The sequence below is a fragment of the Chionomys nivalis genome, chromosome 13 (genome assembly GCF_950005125.1).
Source record: "Chionomys nivalis chromosome 13, mChiNiv1.1, whole genome shotgun sequence".
Taxonomy (NCBI): Eukaryota; Metazoa; Chordata; class Mammalia; order Rodentia; family Cricetidae; genus Chionomys; species Chionomys nivalis.
The window spans coordinates 41,403,326-41,426,080 of NC_080098.1; the positions used below are offsets into that span (position 1 = coordinate 41,403,326).

At 44.7% G+C, this 22,755-nt stretch overlaps 1 protein-coding gene across 1 annotated transcript; it reads left to right on the forward strand.

Moving 5' to 3' along the window:
- The first annotated feature begins 1,105 nt into the window (after nucleotides 1-1,105).
- Nucleotides 1,106-22,481, forward strand: Trim27 (tripartite motif containing 27). The gene is made up of 8 exons (XM_057787802.1): nucleotides 1,106-1,905; nucleotides 3,005-3,100; nucleotides 4,933-5,163; nucleotides 11,386-11,408; nucleotides 13,502-13,617; nucleotides 13,737-13,769; nucleotides 14,985-15,011; nucleotides 20,039-22,481. The coding sequence occupies exons 1-8, from the start codon at nucleotides 1,486-1,488 to the stop codon at nucleotides 20,632-20,634; spliced, it is 1,542 nt and encodes a 513-aa protein (XP_057643785.1). The 5' UTR covers nucleotides 1,106-1,485; the 3' UTR covers nucleotides 20,635-22,481.
- The last annotated feature ends 274 nt before the right edge of the window (nucleotides 22,482-22,755 follow it).

Here is a 22,755-nt window from a genome sequence, read left to right on the forward strand (position 1 = left end):
TGCTCAGGTAATCTTAGTTTATCAGCAACCTACTGAGATTCAGGCTTCTATTAAATTTATCGATGGCTGAGTTCTACTCTGGCAGGTGATAATGGTTGGAAGTAAAGAACTTCCTTTGGGTGGTCTGTTTTTATTTAGCTTATCATGGCTGGCTCCCACAAGCCCCTTTATGGCTCAAACAGTTAAAATAGAAAATCAAGTCTAACTCCTTGCTGGAGTATATCCCTGGGGGGGGGGGACAGGCTCAAGGGGGACACTTAAGTGGGTTGTTAGGTGTAAGAACTTACTAGAAGAATTATTAACGCCTCGCTCGGAGGGACCACAGTACGGTGGACACTCAGAATTTCAGGCCCCAACGACGATGAGTGCAGGCTCCGGTGGGGGTGGGGTGGGGGGTCCCAGAACGAGGCTCAAGTGACAGAATCCTGGTCCTTTCTTAGAGGGTCTCCTAGGAAACCGCTGATTCCACAGCAGGTGGCAGAGGAGGGGAGGGAGCCCTTTGACACGCCTGGTCTGGCAGCCTCACTTGGGGAAGTGAGAAGTTTGGGCACTTAGCCTGTTGAGAAGTCGTCTCAGTGGGACGGCCCCCCAGTAGTTGTAACGCTAGGGAGAAAGGGGAGAACTTCAGTGGGTATCGTGCTCCGACCATCCGCACTCTGCCCTGAACTCTGCCAAACCCCATTTCACACGAGAAGAAAATGAGGCTCTCAACGGTAAACCAACTTACTCCAGGGCGGAAGTAGACCTGGGCTTCTCCGTTTCTGCCATTCAGAAAACTTGCTGATAATTCAACCTTTTTCAGGCAGTGGGAATCGCCGGCAGTTGGGTGTGTTTCTTAGTGCTTCACACACAGGGAGGGGCTTATGCGGTCTCTCCGCCCGGCTTCCCAGGACTTCTACAAAGCCATCTTACTTTTAAAGGAGACGAGGCCTAGGCACTAAGAAGAAACCCAACAAAAGACTACGGATCCACAGACGCCTGGAGTGTCCGGACCCCACGGCCAGGGCAACGCTGCGCACAGTACACTGGGCGGCCACCACCGACCCCTAAGCAGGGTACCGGGGCTCCAGCTCCGGGGTCTCCAGGACAACGCCGAGGAAGCCCGCCCGCTCGCCTAAAAGAGAGCGGCGCGCGAAGCCAGGCCCCGCCCCCGGCCCACCTCTTCCGTTTGGCCCGTGGAGTCTGCGCGGCCCGGGGATCCGTTCCGACACGGCCACGTTGCCCTGTGAGCCAGTCGGCGGCGCCGGATCCCCGACGCCCCTCTGTTCGGCCCCCGGCCGGGCTCCGGAGTCCAGGCCTTCCCGCGCTCTCGGCGGGGTGCAGCGGTGCGGGGATTGGTCCGGCCGCCGGAGAGCTCGGCGCGCCTCGGCCATCCCGGCCTTGGAGGCCCCGCCCCGCTCCGGAGAGGAGAAGCCGAGCGAGCGCGCCGGGCTCAGCCAGAGCTCGGCTCCGGGCTCATGCCCTGCGGCCCAGCCTGCCCGCGACATGGCCTCCGGGAGCGTGGCCGAGTGCCTGCAGCAGGAGACCACCTGCCCCGTGTGTCTTCAGTACTTCGCGGAGCCCATGATGCTCGACTGTGGCCACAACATCTGTTGCGCCTGCCTGGCCCGCTGCTGGGGTGCGGCGGAGACGAACGTGTCGTGCCCGCAGTGCCGGGAGACCTTCCCGCAGCGCCACATGCGGCCCAACCGGCACCTGGCCAACGTGACCCAGCTGGTGAAGCAGCTGCGCACCGAGCGGCCGTCGGGGCCCGGCGGCGAGATGGGCGTGTGCGAGAAGCACCGCGAGCCGCTGAAGCTGTACTGCGAGCAGGACCAGATGCCCATCTGCGTGGTGTGCGACCGCTCGCGGGAGCACCGTGGCCACAGCGTGCTGCCCCTCGAGGAGGCGGTGGAGGGCTTTAAGGTAGGGCCTGGCCGGCGGACAAAGGGGCCAAGCCGGGGGCTTCCCGGGGCCTGCCGCCGAGAAAATGGCGAGCCGGACGTGGGGCCCGGCGCCGTCATTTCCTCCCTGTCGGCTGCGGAACCTCCGCTCTCAGACTCGGAAGGAGAACCTGTAGCTGGCGGGGCCAGAAGCGTCCCCACCCCCAGGCTTCCCCCGCCACCCGCCCCCCCCCCCCCCCCCCCGTTAACTGCCTCAACGCGTGCGGGGCAGGGACGGCGCGAGGAGACCCTCCCTTTTGACAAAGGAGTTGCACATCAAGCCACGTCCACTTTGATAAAGGCTTTGGAGACCTCGAACTCCACCCGGCCCGGGATAGCAAACCAGACAGTCGCTGCTGGCCGGCTAATTCACGTCAAGCAATGCCTATCACTTAATCTATGTCCCCAGCTCTTCCCTGTAACCTGTTTTAGACGCTAATGGAAATGAACAGCTCTTTCCTGCTTGAGTAAATCATTTAGCCACTCTGAGAATCGGGAGAGAACAGTTATTATGAAGAGTAAGTGAACTCACAAGCCCTGAAGAGGCCTTTGTGGACTGTTGGATAAACACTGGCGTGGCTACACGGTAGTGCAAAAACGTTGCTTATAAAGCAGCTCTAAAGTGGCAAGGAGTCTATTTTGACGACTGCAGGGATACAGACACCCCGAATTATATTTGTTTAAATGTGAGCTCATCCAAATATCAGTTGTGTTTACATAGCTGACACATGTATCTTCACTCACTGGTGAGGGGTTGTAGCATAGGAAAGTGATGTTTGCCGATTCTGTGCCTGAGGAAAATAAGTCATTGTCTCTGTGCTCCTCCAAGGAACTTTGTGTTCCTTAGCCTTTGAGCCTCCTTACCCAGATGCCTCATAACTTAGGCAGAACTGGTAGGTGGCTCAGAGTTCAAATAACAAACTCCTCCAGGAGAGCTGTGCTGACCCCTACACTTTGGGCTCTTCCCAGGAGTGGCATTGTGGTCTGAGGACAGTCCATCTGGGCCTTGGCATCTGTAGTTTGGGTTCCTGTTTGATAAGCAGAGTAACGTCTTGAACTGACCAATTGTTTCCTTTCTTCAGGAACAAATCCAGAATCGACTCGACCATCTAAGAAGAGTGAAGGATTTGAAGAAGAGACGGCGGGCGCAGGGGGAGCAGGCGAGAGCTGAGCTCCTGGTAAGGGTCCCATTCTCCAGCCTATAGAGCATTGTGTCTGGATAGTAACCTTCTGAACTACTGTCTCTGATAGTCCTTGAGAAAACTCAGTGTTGGTCAGGGTACAGTGAAAAACTTCGAACAGAGGTGTCAGCTCTGGGAGGTTTGTCCAGAGAGAGACAGCCTCTAGGAATCCAGAATCTTGGGTTTGCCTCTTGGCTCTGGCGCTTGCCGGTTTAGATGGAGAGGTGGTGCAGCCTCTCTCGGCCCTAATTTCTTTGTCTGTTAAGGTAGAAAAGTCGGGTGAAAGCTATGGTGCTGCTCTTTCTGCCCTTCAAATGGTAAATGTTTGGTTTTGGGCCGAGTCAAAGATCAAGTGGGAAGACGGGACAAGGTTGGTCAGTGTTTTATAGCGAGAAACAGACCTGTGCCGGCAAATTGTTCCTGCCAGGGTGTGAGTCACGTCCCTTTTGGAAACACTGATCTTTAAGGTTTCTTTTAGCTTTAATTTTGTACATCTAAGATTGTATTGTATGCTTTATGCCTTTGAAAGACTTACCCAACTGAGAAGAGGTATGAGCTTAGGAAAAGTGTCAATAGGCCGAGGTGTGTGTGTGCATGCGCACACAAGTGTGCTACAAAGATGCCCAGTAAGTGCCTAAGAAAATTGGTTTGGTTAGAGGTATGATGGGGTGGGGGTTCTTGGGACAGCTGAGTTCAGGTCAAAAAAGGGCCAGTAGTATTTTTAGCTTTGTGGGTTTACACAAGCCAAATCACAACTAAACAGCTTGGTATTGTATCTCAAAATCAGCCATGTCTAATATATAAATGAGTGGGTGTGGCTGGATTCACGGAAAATGTTTCGTGAGTGTTTTTTGCTGACCATTTGTTATTTATTTAGAAATAATTTAACTGGGTAGTTCAGGAATGTCTTAAATTCTGAATATTCTTTGCTTGGCTTCCCCAGATGCTGGGATTACAGGTATGCCCTGCCACACTTGTAATTCCTTAGGTAGAACGCTTGCTTTTTTGAGATGAGGTCTTCCATAACCCAAGCTGATCTTGAATTCATTAGTTAAAGTCCCAATCTTCCCATCCCTGCCTTCCAAGTGCTAGGAATCCAGGAATACACTGGCACACCTGCCTCTACAGCTTCTTGGCAGTCGAGGAATTGGGTAGAGAAGATAAGATAGACAAACTGTAATAGACACATGTGTAGGGCAGCTTCAATGCCAAACCCATAAGCACTCCCCAAGAATCACTTAAAGGGACCAAGTAAGCGAGTCTAGGAAAGTGTGCGTGATCATTCCGGATCACCTCCACAAGGTACACACCTAACCCTGCCACTTCTGTATGGCTGTGTTTCGTGACTCTACCAGGCAGGTTATGATCTGATCTTGTCCTTCAGTGCTCATGGGCTCTAGGCATATAGAACCAACCATGTTTTCTCTCCCCTCTTTAAATGCCTGTGCCATTTGCTCAGCCTAAAAAGCCTATCTAACTCATGCTTACATGGCATTCTACAAGATCCTGTGTGAACATGGATTTTGGGGAGACTGTTGAACTTCTCCCATTGTCTTTACCCATCATGACGGTGTCTCGTGAACCTGACTATCACTTGACTGAGTCTTACAGTAGGGACTATTTCTTAATTACCGTTAGAGTAATTCAGTTCGTGGTGTATAAAGACTGGAGGGAGGGAGGGAGGGAGGGAGGGAGGGAGGGAGGGAGAGAGAGAAGGAGAGAAGCTGTTATAGTATGAAATGAGGTCTCGGGGTTAAGTCATTGGGAAGATTTACAAGAGTTCTAGAAGTGAGCCTTTCCTATTCACTACCTTTGCATGTCGTGTACAGAGCCTGACCCAGATGGAGAGGGAAAAAATCGTTTGGGAATTTGAGCAGCTGTATCACTCCTTGAAGGAACACGAGTATCGCCTGTTAGCTCGCCTCGAGGAGCTAGACTTAGCCATCTACAACAGCATCAATGGTGCCATCACTCAGTTCTCCTGCAACATCTCTCACCTCAGTGGCCTGATTGCCCAACTGGAAGAGAAGCAGCAGCAGCCCACCAGGGAACTCTTACAGGTAAGCAGGAAAGCCCTGCAGGGCAGCTTTACCATTGCCAGGTAGTGTTCATGATGCCCTTTGTCCTTTGTAACTGCTTAAGTGTTGGGCATTTTGGAAGGAAAACTGTATACTAGAAGTTGTTTTTTTTAGTTTTTTGGGTTTTTTTTTTTTTCTTTGTTTGTGTTTTGTTTTTTCAAGATAGGGTTTGTCTATAGCTTTGGAGCCTGTCCTGGAACCAACTCTTGTAGACCAGACTGGCCTCGAACTCACAGAGATCCGCCTGCCTCTGCCTCCCGAGTGCTGGGATTAAAGGCGTGCGCCACCACGGCCCAGCTAGAAGTTGTGACTGACACAACTCAGTCAGTTTTTCAGTGTATCATGGAAAGGGCAAAAGAAAAACCTAGTCTTTGGGCCCCTCCTGCAGTATCTGATTGTGGGCCCATCCCTTGACTCTGTTGGGGCTTCATTGATGGATCTCATTTGCTCAGGATCAATTATAATAAAGAATTTGAACCACATCTCTTTCAAGGCCCTTTTATTATCCTGAAATTTTAAAATATATGTGTATATTACCACAGCCAGATCAGAAGCCAAATCCCACAGCTGGAAAAGAGAGACTGGACCCAGGCTCTACATCAGCATATATAGTATAAGAGGCCACGTCCCCGTGGGCTGGTAACCACTGGCTGTAAGACTTCCTACAGCAAATGCCTTTTAAAACAGGTCATAGGATAGTACAATAGTGAGCAAATTATGACCTGCCTTTTGTTTCTGTTGGTGCTTGGAACTAAGTAGGTTTTTATATTTTAAGATGTTTGGGAAAGTTGAGAATATTTTTCATTGTAGGTGAAACTGTATGAAATTGAGGTTCAGTGTCTATCAGTTTCCATAGCCATGCTCGTTCATACACATAAAATTCATCCCTGCTTTCCAGTACGTCAGTAGGACTAACTATTTATGTGGATACTGAAACATAAACTGTTTACCATCTAATGCTTCAGGGAAAAGTTTCCTAACCTGTTTTAGCACAAGAAGGGCAGACAAGCCTTGATGAAGGTCATTGTTTTATTGCTAGAGAGAGAAGGGAGAGTTTGAAAGGGGGGCTGTTGACCTGTGAGGCAGAATGACCAGGATGGTGGGAGTAGATGACAGTCTTGTAGTTGATGCCCAATAATATCAGAGCTCTTAAAATGACTGATGACTTCACATAGAATTGTCACAGAAATCATTTTGAGCAAGAACCATGTCAGAGTTGAAAAGTGACCAGGTTAGGTGAATAGAAACTGTCGGTAGAGACTGAAGGATGGTGATGGAGAAGATTCCTAGAGACAAGGAGACTAATGTGCCTTTATCTGGAGGGACTACTTGAAGAAACTAAACATTTTAAAAGTGGGGGGAGGGTGTCTATGGTAGAGATCAGGTGGACACTGTTCAAACTGATGGGACATGAGAAGTCTATGCTACTAAAAGGGTTGGAGTAGAGTAGCACATTAGCTTGCAGAAGGTCCTCGGTTGTTTGGGAAGACTGCTGCAGTGTCTGGGCAAGCCTCTGCTCTCTGAGGCACGGTAGGATTGTTAGCTTAGTGACAAATAGATGATGACTGATGATAGGTAGATATGAACATGTGATGGTGGGGGCATGTATGTGCCATGATACCCATGTGACAGTCAGAACAACTACCTGGGTTCCATCCTCTCTTTCCACCTTTATGTGGGTTCTAGAGATTGAACTCAGGTCGTCAGGCTTGCAAGGTAGGTGCTCTTACCCACTGGCCCCAGTGACAATTTATTTATTGGACTATTCTGCTCTTTGTGAGTGATGTTGGCTGCCTCGCTTTCTTGGGTCTTCACTGCTCTCATGTAAGCACTGGGAAGCAATTGGGCCTGTTTGGACAGGACTTTTTTTTTTTTGGCATGGAAAACATAAATCTCACCATTTCAAAATGTCATTTCTGTAGCACAAATAGCATTTTAAAATAGTGAATTCAATTTTCAACTTACTGTTTAGATCAGAGCACTTTTATTACCTCCCAAAAGAAACCCCATTCCATTAAGTCCTCTAGTCCCTGGATCTGGGCTTTTACATTTTTGGGTGTTCAGTAAAATCATACAGTATGTGGACTTTTTAATTCTGGCTGCTTTTACTCAGCATAATTTTTTTCAGTATTCATCTTCATTGTGGAATGGATTAATATTTTATTTTTTACAGCTTAATGATATTCCATTGTGAGTATAATCTACTCTTCAGAGATTCACCTACCTCTGCTTCCTGAGTGCTGGTATTAAAGACATGTGTGCCTGATATATATATATATATATATATATATATATATATATATATATATATATAGAGAGAGAGAGAGAGAGAGAGAGAGAGAGAGAGAGAGAGAGATAGTATGTTCATTAGTGTTTTGCCTGCTTGTATGTCTGTTTGAGGGTGTCGGACCTCCTGGAACTGGAGTTACAGACAGATATGTGCTGGGAATTGAACCTAGGTGTTTGGAAGAGCAGCCAGTGCTCTTAACCACTGAGCCATCTCTCCAGCCCCTTATCCTATTCTTTTTTTAGACAAGGTTTCACAGTGTATCCCTGACTGACCTCGAATTTACAGAGAGATGTAGAATTATACGTGTGCACCCACATCCAGCATGTTTTGGGGAATCATAATGGCCTTTTGTTTTAGTTTGTTTATTTGAGACAAAGTTTTGCTGGCCTCAAACTGGAATATTCCTGCTTTGACCTCCAAAATGCTATGATTTCTTGGTGAGATGGCTCAGAGGGTAAAGACATTAGTTGCCAAGCCTGAGGATCAGAGTTCTATCCCTGGTACCCAACATGCTGGAAGGAGGGAACCAACTCTTGCGAGTCGTTCTCCGATCTACACACTTGTGCTGTCTTAGGCATGCATTCCTACCCACCTCCAACAAGCAAACAAATAAAAATAATTAAGAAAAAAAGGTGCATATTACCAAAATGCTATGATTTCATTCCAACATGGCTACACTTAGCATATGAAAATATTTTTTACTATATGGACCATGAAATTGAAGATGGATAATGGGAGTTTGCAAAGGATGTATGTTCATGGATCCAGTAAGGAAGAAAAGTCTGGCAGCTATCCAGAACTGTCTAGAGTTTAAGCCTTTGGAATAGCAAACGTCCAGGGGTCTGGGGACAAAAGGCAGAATGTGCACTCTCTACTTCTGTTCATTGTTTGGTTTTGTGAGATGGGTCTCGTATAACCCAGGCTGACCTCGCATTTACCTTCTACCTCGTTTCCAAAGTGCTACAGTTGCATGCTGTTTAAAACTGTATTGGCAGTTTTAACCAGTTGAATTAGACAAGAGACCACATAAGAATTGGGGGTCGGGAACTGGTGTAGTTTATACCTGTCTTCCCAACACTGAGTCAGAAGAAGAGCTATGAGTTCAAGGCTGAGCTAGGCTACAGAGGGACTCTGTCATTTGGGAAGAAGTAGGAGGATCAGGAATTTGAATCTTCTTGGGCCACATGAGACCCTATCTGAGGGAGAAAAAAAAGGGTGAAGGAATATTCTATAGGAAAATGGGCAGAAGTCACAAAGAGACAAGCTGTGGAAGCATAAGATTGGCCCATGAATGTAAGCAAATGTACCAGCACCATTAGAGGAGTAATGCCAACTAAAACTCCACTGAGGTGTCCCTTATCAGTTAGAATAGCAAGTGTTTGGGATGTTGTTAGACCCAAGTATTAAAATATATAGCAAGATGGTTTACCTCAACATTGTGTGTAAGTCCTGGAAATAGTCTAAGTTCCAAACTTAAAACATTGACTGATTTAGTCAGCTAAACACATGCCCAACAGAATACCATGCAACTTAAGAAAAAAAAAAAAAGTAACTGAGCAGCCTGAAATAGTAGTGCGTACCTAGGCAAAGGTAGGAGAATTAATGAAATATTGAGGCCAGCCTGGTCGGTGTGAACAGATTCAGGTCAGCCAGGGCTGGCTACATAGTCAGGTCCTGTTTCAAGAGGGGTTGAGGACAGGGATGGTACCTGTAAGCTGATATGGGTGAAGAAATCAAAATGTAAAGTAAGTGTGGGGGCTGGGGAGACAGCTCAGTGGTTTCCTGCTTTTCTAGGAGACCTGAGTTCAGTTCCTAGCACTGACATCAGGTGACTCCCAGCTGCCTATGACTCCAGCTTCAAGGGATCCAGTTAGTTCTTCGAGGCTCTTTGCGCACACACACGCTATTTTGTTGTTGTTGTTGTTATTTTGTTTTGTTTTCCGAGGCAGGGTTTCTCTGTGGCTTTGGAGCCTGTCCTGGAACTAGCTCTTGTAGACCAGGCTGGCCTCGAACTCACAGAGATCCCCCTACCAAGTGCTGGGGCTAAAGGCGTGCGCCACCACCGCCGGGCTCACACACAAATCTTAAAGTAATAGTAGAGTGCCATACATTGTGGGTAAGAACGAGAGATTGGAGATTACATGTATGAGCTAGTTTCACAAAGAAAACAAAATCATGGAGAATGGGGAAATAAGATAGGGGTCAGGAGGAGTGACAAGGATTTGAGAATAAATTGTTAGATTTTTGGTTTTGAACCAAAATAAATAAAAGCAGCAATGGGTTACAGCCCATTGAATAAAATAATCTATAATTTCTAGAGGTAGGTGGATCTTCAAGTTTGAGACCAGTCACGGTTATATAATGAGGTGCTGTCTTAAAAAGGGGGTGGGATGGAGCTGAAGAGATGTCCTGGCTGCTCTTCCTGAGGACTCAGATTTGACTCCCAGCTCCCACATGGCAGCTCATAGCCAGCCATAAATCTGAGATTACGTGCCCTCATCTGGTCTCTCTCTGTAGGAATCACACGTACACGTAGGCAAAACCAGCCTATACAAGAAATAGCAAAATTTTTAAAAAGTAAAAAAATCCATACTATTGAGGGAGAGATTCTTCAAGCTCTGTGTTTGTCATATGGAAGGGATTTTAAAGTTAGAAATAACTTTTTGCAGCTATCAAGTCAAAAATTTAGACAAGAATTATTGGGAGGTGTGACTTATACAAGGCCTTGAGTTTAATTCCCAGCTTTGGGGTTTCTTTTAAAAACAAAAACAAACTTGTCAGTGGATGTTAAACCTTACGGAGAATGTTTGATAAGAACTGAAAGTATCACAAATACATTACTCACTAATGGGAAAATAGTAAGTGGTCACAGTCTGTATCACCATTTGCTCTATTGAGACTCCAAGTCACAGTAACCAGTGCATGTTCTGTACAGCCTAGGGTAGGACTGAGTGCCATTGCTGTGAAGAGTCTTAAGTCAGTTGATTAGAGTATGGACTGTGATTGAGATTAAGATTCCCAAACTTTATTATTTGGGTTTTGGAGGCAGAATTTTTCTGTGAAGTCCTGACTGTCTTGGAACTCACTATATAGACCATGTAGTTCCCAAACTCCGCCTGCCTCTCTCTCCCAACTACTGGGATTGAAGGTGTGCACCATGATTGCCCAGCTTCCCAAACTTTATGACAGCTGAAGTTGAGCAGGAAGATACAGTTCTGGAAAAGATAGATGGTAAACAACAGCTTTACAAAGTACTGAAGATGCTTATGCCATTATATGCACTGTGTATAAGAGATACAGAAAAGGAACGAAGGATAGTAAATGAGGAAAGAAACAGGAGTTCAGGGCTGGAGGGATAGCTCAGTGGTTAAGAGCACTGGCTGCCCTTCCAAAGGTCAAAAGTTCGATCCATGGCAACCACATATTGGCAAAATCATTTGCCGGGCGATGGTGGTGCACGCCTTTAATCCCAGCACTTGGGAGGCAGAGGCAGGCAGATCTCTGTGAGTTCGAGATCAGCCTGGTCTACAAGAGCTAGTTCCTGGTCTACAAGAGCTAGTTCCAGGACAGGCTCCAAAACCACAGAGAAACCCTGTCTCGAAAAACCAAAAAAAAAAAAAAAAAAAGAAAGAAAGAAACAGGAGTTCATCGTATGCATGGTTATTTCAATTTCTTTTTTTTTCTTTTAAGTAACTGCACATTTAGGCAGCTAAGGACTAAGAGTAAGATGCCTGAGTTAGTGAATCCTTGCTTCTTCTTCCTGATTTCTAGGTCTTTGAGGTTAAATTATATCCCAGTTAACCTTGTCTATAGTGTCTCTGAGAAAGTGGGCACATAGCTGGTTTCCAGTGAACATCTGGAAGAAAACTCAAGGAGTGCAGTGTCTCATGATTTTCCTTTCTTTTCTCTTGCAGGACATTGGAGACACACTGAGCAGGTACACTTTTCTGTCCTTGTGTTATAAACCAAGACTGGGCTCACATCTATAAATCTGAATTGGAGACTATCGCCTTATAAGAAGCTTATTGAGTTGCTGTCTCTCACTGAAGAGTCTTATTTCCCAGAGAATTTTAGAACTTGGCTGAGTCCAATGGCTCACACCTTTAATCACAACACTTTCTAAGCAGAGGCAGACAGATCTTTGTGAGTCCAAGGCCAGCATGGTCAACATAGTGAGTTCCAGGACAACCAGAGCTAGCTACATAGTGAGACCCTGTCTTTCTTAATTAATTAATTTAAAAAACCGCTTTTGGAACTTTTGACAAATTGACGTTGAAGTGAGAGAGTTCACTTGAGGGATATTGTGGTTTAAGTGTGAGGGTACTTCCAGACCTTGAAAAGAGCACATTAATGACTCTTGGTTCTGCAAATTTCAGAGTTTTTTCCATTTCCTTATCTCATTCTTTATAAAGGGAAATAAGGCCTTAAGGAAGATGTGACTGGCTTGGAGTTATTTAATTACTGAGCGCTCACATGGATTCTGGCTCTGGTCGTTTGTCTCCTGTGAAAAGTGAATGTAGCTCAGTGGTGTGACGTGCGTTTGCCATAAGCAAGCCTACGATTTGATTGCTAGTACTAGAAAGGAAGGGAAGAGAGGAGGGAAAGACCAGACCAAAAGAAGGGGAGAATTTGGAACAGGCAAGAAGACAGGACAGGGCCAGATGATGGTGGCACATGCCTTTAATCCCAACACTTGTGAGTTTGAGGCCAGCCTGATCTACAGATCTAGTTCTGGGTTGGGCTCCAGAGCTACACAAAGAAACCCTGTCTCAAAAAAAAAAAAAAGGAAGACAAGACAGTTGTAACTGTAGGTGTTTAGGCTTTGGAAGGATGACTGACGGTTACTATGGGAGAACCTACAAGATGAGACTGACTTTGACTTTGGCAAAGCTGAATTGTGATTAAAATCCTTCAAAGGAAAGTAAGTTTGATGGGCTGGCTAGGAGCTGTGTATAGATGACTGGTCCCCAGAGCTGCTGAGGTGGAGAAGAATTGGAAGTTGTAACATTCACAGTTGGGTGGTCAGTTAAGTAAAGCTATGTCTGCCAGATTTGGGTTTGGTTTGGTTTGGTTTTGAGATAAGTTTTTCTATAATGGGCTGGGCTGGTGCTCCTGCTTCAGTTTCTTACACTGAAATTATAGGCAGTAATTGAGCTGCAATGCCCAATTTTGTGTTTTCTTTGTATGGAGTTTTTATGGGGTTTGGTTTGGTTTTTCCTGTTCTGCGGTACCAGATATTGAACCTCGGCCTTCAGCACTCGATATGCCGTACTCTATTTTCTTGTTTTTGATGCAGGGCTGGCATGGCAAGCCATCAACCTTGCATGAGAGTCACTATCTCAGACCCTAGAAATCTGTAAAGATTTAGTTTTGGGGACCACAGAAATACAGTTTATCAATTAAGAGCTCTTGCTGACTCTTCCAGAAACTGGAGTTTGTCTTTCAGCACCTAACTATAAATTGTCTGTTACTTCAGGTCCAAAGACTACCTTTTCTAGCGTCCACAGGCATTCGAATATGTGACATCACACAGACACAGACACATAAATAAAATAACTTTTTTTCAATTTGGTTTTTCGAGGCAAGGTTTCTCTATAGCCCTGGCTGTTCTCTAACTCACTCATTTGACCAGGCTGGCCTCGAACTTAGATCCACCTGCCTCTGCCTCCCCAGTGCTAGGGATAAAGGTGTTAGAAGTTTTAAGACAAGATCTCACTTTGTAGCCTTGAAACAAGCAGTGATCCTCATGTCCCTGCCTCCTGAGGACTGGAATTGCAGAGAGGAGCAGTGTCCCCACTGAGGACTTACTGTTCACAAGACCATGAGCTGGTGCTTTGGGAGAGATGAAAATGAGCAAGATTATCTCTCACTGTCACCTCTGAAGGTGATCTAGAAGGAAGTTGTGGAAACTTGTGGTAACCAGTTTTAAAGACTGCCTGCCCACTAGTGCTAGACAGGTTAGTCAAGCCCTAGCCTGGGCCTCAGAAGGTTGGAGAAGGTAATCACATGTGGTTTGTTGTTTTATTTTAGGGCTGAAAGAATCAGGATCCCTGAGCCCTGGATCACACCTCCAGATCTACAAGAGAAAATCCATATTTTTGCCCAAAAATGTCTGTTCTTGACAGAAAGTCTGAAGCAGTTCACAGGTAATATGAGGAGAGGAAGTGGGTTAGTATTCTGATGTCTGTATGCTGTGATCATCTATCTACGGGTGCATTTTCCAGTCAGAGTAATACAAACTGAATCTCTTCTCTTTTATCCTTAGAAAAGATGCAGTCAGATATGGAGAAAATCCAAGGTAAATTTGTCTATTTTCTGGACTCTTGATGTTCTAAGTTTCTTGAGGAGCAGCAGAGTGTATTGAGAGCTCAGGAGGGTCAGCAGAATGGCTCAGTAAGTGCTGTGCCTTGTGCAGACCTGTTGACCTATGTTTGAGATGTGGTGTAAGGAGAGAACCGACAACATGTGCAGTGTGATATGTGACCCCTCACTAGCACACATACATCATGCACAGACTTTCCTGTTTACATTATTATTGTTTTAGTTTGGGTTTTGTTGAGACAGCCCAGTCTAGCCTTAACTCACCAGCCTGCTGCCTCACAGCTTCAATTCTGAGATTAAAAATGTGCCATAGCTGCCCTCCACAACGACATTTAGTTCAGTGGATAGTTCAGAAGTGGCTTTCCTCAGTCTGATTCTTATTTCTCTTCCTCTTCCTTTGCCACTTCAAAGTCTCTTGTGTGAAATCCCCCACAAATTAATGATGGCAGTGGGTGTCATTTGAGCCACTCAGCCTCCACAGCAGACGGTTTGTACAAATTAAGAGTTGTAAATATGTATGTCATGCATTTGAACTTTTAGCCTTTGTAGAGTCAGGTCGTGCTATGGAAGGTGGATTCTTGATTGTGACTCAGTCTGATACTATGTTCTACCAAGTTCACACATGTTATCTGTATAGCCAGGGTTTTCAAGCCCTCTGGCCCTAAAAATCCTTCCATGAGCAAAGTATAATAGCCGTACTTATAAGCCTGATACTTGGGCAGCTGATCAGGGACAACTGTCATGAGTTCAAAACCATCCTTGGCCAAATAGTGAGTTTCAGGTCGGCCTGGGTTACATAGTAAGACTGTCTTTTAAAAAAATTAAAATAAAAAATAGAAGAAGAGCCGGGCATGTCCTTAATCCCTGCACTTGGGAGGCAGAGGCAGGTGGATCTCTGAATTTTATGCCATCCTGGTCTACAAAGCAGGTTCCAGGACAGCCAGAGCTGTTATACAGAGAAACCCTGTCTTAAAAAAATGAAAAAGAAAGAGAGAGAAAGAAAAAAATTCTGGGTAAATGAGCAGATACGGAGTTCTAACAGTGAACTTAGAAATCAGTGCCCCGTTGATGTAAGGGTTCTGGAATGCCAGTAGATTCCACTACTTTATGATTTTTAACCAAATTAAATTCACTTAACGTACTTCCTAGAAAGACACAGAGGTTCAGTAACTTTTCTTTCTTGTTCTTTCAGAATTGAGAGAGGCTCAGTTATACTCAGGTACGTGCTAGAAGACGAACAATGTTGAAGAAAGGGGTAAAAGCCCTATAAATCTAACCACTATTAGAAGTGGTTATAGGCTGCCTGAGTTTGGATCCTTTGGTTGCATATATGCAAAATAACATACAGCCAGAAGCCTCTGGTTGTTTCTATGTGCTTTCTAAAGTGTCATCTTTGTCACTTTAAAGATTTGTAGAATGCTAGACACATGGTTCCCTTGAAGCAGAAAATCCCACTCTAGAATGCACCTTCGCACCAGTATCTGGGACAATGTACTATTTGTTTGCCCCAATAGAAGTGATTTAATCAGCTCTTTTGTTTTTCCCCGTGTTGTTGAGTCTGGGGTTCTTAACTTTTCAGTGGTATGCTCTGGGCCAAAATTTGACAAACCGTAGACATCCATCTTTAAGTTATGATTCAGAGACTGAGTCAGTCTGATTCCAGGAGACCCAAATCTGAGGTATGTTTACTTCCAGCCTTTAGTTATCAGGTCTTCCTTAACTGGGACAAAGGCTGTTATCAATGTTTATTTATTTAAACATTTTAAGTATTTGGAATACAAGTATATATGTGTACCACATGCCTGTCTGCTGCTCACAAAGGCCAAAAAATGGGGTTAGATTCCCCTAATCTGAGTCACAGGTGGTTGTGAGCCACCATGTAGGTGCTGGGAACAAGACCCAGGTCTTAAGCAAAGGCAGCAGTGGCTCTCAACTGCTGAGCCATCTCTCTTGCCTTTGATGTTTTGTTCTTTTAATATTGGCTGAGTATGCCACACGTAAGATGCTTTAGAAAGCAGTACTCTGCCCTTGGAATTTATAGTCTGGTTGGAGACAAGAGGTTTACCCATGGCACAAGAAAGACAAGTTGGGGCTGGATATGTAGCTCATCAGCAGGGTGAATAGACTTTGTGTATGGGTTGGGTCCTTTGTTAGATCCATAGCACTAGAAGAAAGTGGGTGAGAGTAGGTGGATGACTTTTGTGGACAGATAGTTGAAAACAAGGATCACCTCACCTGTTAAAATTTTTTTAATGTTTATTTTTTGAGAATTTTATTCAATATTTTGATATTGTCTTTCCCCTGCTCCATCTCCTCCCACATACTCTTTTACATCTCTACCCATCCTACTACATGTTCTTTCTCTTAAAATTAACAAACAACAACAACAACAAAGAAAAGACAACAGCAGCAAAAACCATGGGATCCAATTTGTGTTGGCTGATAACTAGCATGGAGCCACCCTGGAATGTGGTTGATATACCCAGTATCACTCTGTTGAAGAAAACTGATTTTCCCTTTCCAAGCAGCTGTTTTTTGTAAATAGCTTCTCTTCTAGGAGTAACACTCTGGGCCCACTTTCCCTCTTCCATGCTATGATTTTGTCTGGTTTGAGCTTATGCAGGACTTTGTACATGCTATCACATTGTATGTGTGTTCATACGTGCATCTGCCCTGTTGAAGTCATCTACCACTTCCAGCTTGTAAAATCTTTCCTCCCCTCTTCTGCATAGTAGACTCCTGAGGAGGAGTGTTATACAGACATCCCATTTAAGACTGAGCATTCCAAAGTCTACACTGTGTTAATTACAGTTCTAATGCAAAAAGAAACTTCTCGATAAGGGTTAAACAGTGCACTTATCTATCCATATAGCATATGTCATTAGTAGTCACTCTATTGAACTGTTTATTTAGTAGAGTAACTGTTCCCTAGGACCTCTGACCTATATGGCCTCAGATTCTTAATCTTACTGACATCGTCAAGTATGGGTTCCATCTTGTGTAGCAGGCCAAAAATATAAAGTGGTTGGTTACTCTCATAACATGTGTGCTACTATTGTACTAGTGGACGTGTCTTACAGGCTGTTCACAGGACTCTGAGTTGAGTGAGATTGATGATGACTTTTCTTCTCCAGTAGCAGGTATAGCAACCTTTAAACTAGCAGGTTGGGTGAAGCTTCCACGTTGAGTGTCAACTCAGTTTCTTCCTGCTTGTGATATAACTATGTGGTGTCTTCAGCAACAGGGACTTACATCAGATTGTTGAGCATAGCCAATAGTGTTGGCAATGGCCTGTAATGTGAAGGCATGGATAGTGTCTGAGACACCATTGGGCAACAACTCAAACAATTATGTATCCCATTCATGGTCCTAGCAGGAGGTTATTTGGTAGTTTCTCTTGTTTAGTTGGGATATTGTCCCCAGAATCCCACTATATGGTAACTTCATTTAAATTAATTTTGTGTGTGTGTATGAAGCTTCTAGAGTATTAGGTTTCCATGTGACTTAACTAACGACTTTAATGCTGTCTTTTCCCCATATAACCCTTTGTACCCTTCCCTCCCATCACCTATGCCATTTAATCCTCCTAATTTCCCCCTTATCTTTTTGTTTTGTTTTCATTGGTTTTTTGGGGGGTGGGGGAGGGGCAGGGTTTCTTTCTGTGTGTAGCCCTTACTGTCCTGTAACTCACTCTGTAGATCTAGCTGGCCTTAAACTCAGAGACCCACCAGTCTCTACCACCCAAGTGTTGGGATTAAAGGCTTGCACTACCACCACCCAGCTAAAAAAAATTTATTAATGCTATAGTAATGAGATTATTTCCTTGATTTCTTTCTAAATATGTTTGTCATTTGTATATAGAAAGACTACTTATTTTTTGTGTTAATTTTATATCGTGCTACATTGCTGAAGTGTGTTTATGAGCTGTAGAAGTTTCCTGATATATTCTTCAGGGTCTTTTGTGCTTAAAACATTATGTCTTCTTCAAATAAGAATATTTGTATCCCCTTGATCTCCTTTGGTTGTTCTAGTCCTCTAGCTAAGACATCAAGTACTATACTGAATAGATATGGAGGAAGGAGATGTCTGTCCTGGCAAAGTAAAGGTTTTACTCCATCGGTACTGGATTCTGGTTAATCACAGCTGTTTCCTCAGCTCCAGCTGACCAGGCATCACTCATTCTTAACACAAAAATACCATACAGAAGACCACAGTAGAGTCTTTGCTTCTTCCGGCAGCTTCACAAGCCAGGCCTCCATCATTTGCATTTCTCTGAACACTCTTGTTTTCCAAGTTCAAACAGAAGAGCCTACTGAGCTGTGAATACCCAAAGGCTTTTCCAGCCTAAAGTTCAAATGCAGTCACAGTCCTCCAAAAACACTTGGTCAGACTGTATAGCAATTTCCCGCTTTTGTTACTAATTTCTGCCTTTGTTAAGGTTTCTGTTGTTGGGATGAAACAACCATGACCATAAATAACTTGCAGAAGAAAGGGTTTATTTCTTTTGCACTTTGTCCATCACTGAGGACAGTCAGGGCAGAAATTGATGTAGAGGCCGCGAAGGAAAGCTGCTTATGACTAGACATGGCTTGTTCAGTCTGTCCTCCCCTCCTCCCCGAGCTGAAGACTGAACCCAGGGCCTTGTGCTTGCTAGGCAAACACTCTACCACTGAGCGCAGTCTGCTTTCTTAAACACCTCATATCCAACTACCCAGGGGTGACGCAAATTACCCACAATATTCAATTAAAAGTTGAGTAATGGAGTAATCAGTTCAAGACAAACCAGGCAGCCAGGTGAGGTGGTGCACACCTTTAATCACAGCACTTGGGAGGCAGAGACAGGTGAACCTCTGAGTTCAAGGCCAGTCTCGTCTACAGAGTGAGTTCCAGGGAAGCCAGTACTATGTAGAGAGATCTTGTCTTAAAAAAAAAATTTCTATGCAGAGGCCAGATATGATAGTGTGTATGCTTGTAACTCCAGATGTGATAGTGTGTATGCTTGTAACTCCAGATGTGATAGTGTGTATGCTTGTAACTCCAGATGTGATAGTGTGTATGCTTGTAACTCCAGATGTGATAGTGTGTATGCTTGTAACTCCAGATGTGATAGTGTGTATGCTTGTAACTCCAGATGTGATAGTGTGTATGCTTGTAACTCCAGATGTGATAGTGTGTATGCTTGTAACTCCAGATGTGATAGTGTGTATGCTTGTAACTCCAGATGTGATAGTGTGTATGCTTGTAACTCCAGCAGTTGGGAAGCTGAAGCAGGGGGAATCAAGATCATAAGACCATGTTTTGCCACACTGTTTGAGGCTAAGGTATCTGATCTACATAGATTGTCCCAAAAGGGGAAGGAAAAACACGAATAGCGAGCAGATGTGCAAGACAATCTCAAAAATGAAAGAATGGTTTGAAAGATGGCAAGTTTGGCAGATTCTCAGTTCTTTAACAAAAATTCTGAACTCCAAAATGTCTGTAAACTAAAATTTCTTGTATGTTTTTCAGTAAATTAATTAAAATAGCAACTCCTGGCACTGGAGACGTTACTCAGGTTAAAACACTCACTGGCAGCTCTTCCAGAGGTCCTGAGTTCAGTTCCCAGCAACCACACGGTGGCTCACAACCATCTGTAATGAGATCTGGTGCCGTCTTCTTCTGTGGACATACATATAGGCAGAATGCTGTGTATACAATAAATGAATAATTGTTTTAAAAAATCTAGCAACTTTTTGTGACCAGGAGCCTCTGTCTGTTCTATTGTGACTGTATATTTTCCGTCACTTCTGTTGATGCCAGAATTTTCAAATTCAGGACTTAGACATATGTACAGAAGTCTCAGATGCAGTCATTGGGGACTGAGCCTTAGATGTGAGAGAAGAGTGGGAGTAAAATTGTGTTAGTTTCATTGTTAGCCACAGAGAGGGTAATTAGCTAATGTAGTGATAAACTTTTAGGTTTTGGTACCGGGTCTTGCTGTACAGCACTGGCTGTGTGACCTAGGCTGGTCTGAAACTCGTGAAGATACTCCTGCCTCTGTCTTCTTAGTGTGCCACCATGCTTGGGTCCAATTTTTGAAAATATGCAGTAATTTTTGAAATATGCAGCTTACAATGTGTTCATCATAAAATGAGTACAACCTCTAGTGGGCATCTCTGCTGTGTTCCAGGGAAGTAGACAAAATGCCAGGTGGGCTCAAGTAGGCTCTTCCGACCTTCAGCTGACCACCCCTCTTTCTTTCTACAGTGGACGTGACCCTGGACCCAGACACAGCCTACCCCAGCCTGATCCTTTCTGATAATCTTCGTCAAGTGCGGTACAGTTACCTCCAGCAGGACCTACCAGACAACCCTGAGCGGTTCAATCTGTTTCCCTGTGTCTTGGGCTCTCCATGTTTCATCGCTGGGAGACATTACTGGGAGGTAGAGGTGGGAGATAAAGCCAAGTGGACCATAGGTGTCTGTGAAGACTCGGTATGCAGAAAAGGTGGGGTGACCTCAGCGCCCCAGAATGGATTCTGGGCAGTGTCATTGTGGTATGGGAAAGAATACTGGGCTCTTACCTCCCCGATGACTGCCCTCCCCCTTCGGACCCCTCTTCAGCGGGTAGGGATTTTCTTGGACTATGATGCTGGTGAGGTCTCCTTCTACAATGTGACAGAGAGATGCCATACCTTCACTTTCTCTCATGCTACCTTCTGTGGGCCAGTCCGGCCCTACTTCAGCCTCAGTTACTCGGGAGGGAAGAGCGCGGCTCCTTTGATCATCTGCCCTATGAGTGGGATTGATGGGTTTTCTGGTCATGTGGGGAATCACGGTCATTCCATGGAGACCTCCCCTTGAGGAAGTGGACTGAGACCACAAGTGCTGTTGGCTGTAATCCTACCCCAGACACACAGGATCTTGTCGACTTGTCAATTCCTGTCCATCAAAGCCAGGTGTCCTTACCATTTCCCATGCCCTTACAGAGAGACAATGAGTTCATGGTCTCTAGTATACTTTCCCTTCCCTTGCAGATTGTAAGATGTAATGAGAAGTATTGCTATTTCCCAGAAATAAAAACCAGATTCCTCCTCCTGTGTTTTACACTTTTGTTGGTTTTTACACATGACTGAAATAGATGAAGACTATGGATAGGATTTAGAGAACCGCTTGCAAGGTTCCTGTCCTGGCTTTTCTCAGTGATGGGCTTTGATGTAGAAGTGTAAGTCAAATAAACCCGTTTCTCCCCGAGGTGCTTTTGGTCAGCGTCTATCACAGCAGCAGAGAAGCTGAGAGAAATTGTTACTAGGCCGGTGAAAATGCAGTGATAGTTCTAACCTTGTTTTGGGAAGGACTGTGAAAGTGTTTGGAACTTTGGTTTGGAAAAGCCATTGAATATTAAAAGTATAATGGGCTGTGGGGTCTTGGAAAATAAGAGTGTTGAGAGAAACGCAGATGATAGAGACCCGACTTGTGAAGCTGCAGAGAAGCAAAGACTATTGGGGTCATTTGTGTGATTTTTCAGTCTGTCTACAAAGCGAGTTCCAGGACACCCAGCCGATACTGTTACACAGAGAAACCCTGTCTTTAAAAAAAAAAAACACAAAAAGAATGTGTGATTTCTGACAGCTGGGGCTGAAGAATTGGCTGTGAGCAAGAGGCCAGCACCACTGACGTGAAACCTTAGCTTTATTGGGACAGTCGATACTGGTCAACTGGGGTGAAGATCAGCTGATTAACAACAGGCTAACCCTGTTGAGACGAAATCTTCTGGGAAGTATTTCCTCCAGATCTGCACAGAGAGACTGGTCCAGAAGAGACCAATTCTGCATCTCAAGCTAGTAGCAAAACTTGGTAATGTGTAGGCATCTCCCATGTAGTACTTGGTTTGACTGCATGAACAAGGTTTAAGGGTCATGGCGAGAAGCTGCGATTTGGCATCCTGTAGTAGCGACACAGTTCCTGAAGAGAGGTGTGGCCAGTTGCAGCGGAGAGCCTGGCATACTGGCGATGATGGAACTATAGGATGACCAGCAGGTCCACCAGCAGATGTGGGCCTGTCAGACGAGTTTGTGCTGCATAAGGTGGAGCCAGAGAGGCGAAGCTATGTAAGCCCTTTGGAGCCCAGAAGATCATGAGTCCCAAATGTTGGACGGTTATTTAACTATTCAAATTGGGTTTAATTTGGTTTGTTTGTGACTGTGCCCAGGTTCTGCTCTCTTGAAGTGTATGTAACTTGTATTTTGATTTTACAGGAATCCACTTAATGAGATTTTGGACAATTTAAAGAGATTTTGGAGTTTAAAAGTGTTTGAATTTTTTAAAGCCTATAGAACTTGAACATATTTTTATTGCTGTTTGTGTGTGTGTGTGTGTGTGTGTATGTGTGCATGAATGCAGGTGCCTAAAGAAGCCAGCTAAAATCTGGGAAGAAGGAACCTCGACTGAGAAAATACCCCCAGCAAACTGGTCTGTAGACAAGTCTGATGGGGTGTTTTCTTGATTAATGATTGATATGGGGAAGGACCAGCTGACTGAGCAGTTCCATGTCTAGTCAGGTGGTCCTGGGCTATTTAAAGAAGCAATCCAATAAGCAGTGGTCCTCTGTGGTTCTCCTTCAGTTCCTACCTCCAGGTTCCAGCCCTAAGCTCCTGCCTTGACATCACTCAGTGATGGACTGTAATGTGGAAGTGTAAGCCAAATAAACCCTTTCTGCCCAAGATGCTGTTGGTCAATGTTTTATAATAGCAATAGAGAATAAGACAGTTTTTGGACCGTGTCTCCCTTCTCAGAACCCAGGATGGAACCACAGACTGTTTGAATGACTCCCTTTCTCCTAACTTTATTTTTGTGAAACAGTAATTCTACCCTGATTTCCAATTATTTTACTAACCCCATTATTCCAGTTTATGTTTTGGTTATAATTACTTTACACTACTGGTGATAAATGACCCCATTTATGTAGTGACATAATGTTTTAAT

Bases quoted from the DNA above. Each gene is read 5' to 3' on its own strand.
- Trim27 (XM_057787802.1), top strand. From the start codon at position 1,486: ATGGCCTCCGGGAGCGTGGCCGAGTGCCTGCAGCAGGAGACCACCTGC. The intron at 3,101-4,932 runs GTAAGGGTCCCA...TGTCGTGTACAG, and splicing joins AGGCGAGAGCTGAGCTCCTG to AGCCTGACCCAGATGGAGAG. The intron at 13,618-13,736 runs GTAATATGAGGA...TTTTATCCTTAG, and splicing joins AAGTCTGAAGCAGTTCACAG to AAAAGATGCAGTCAGATATG.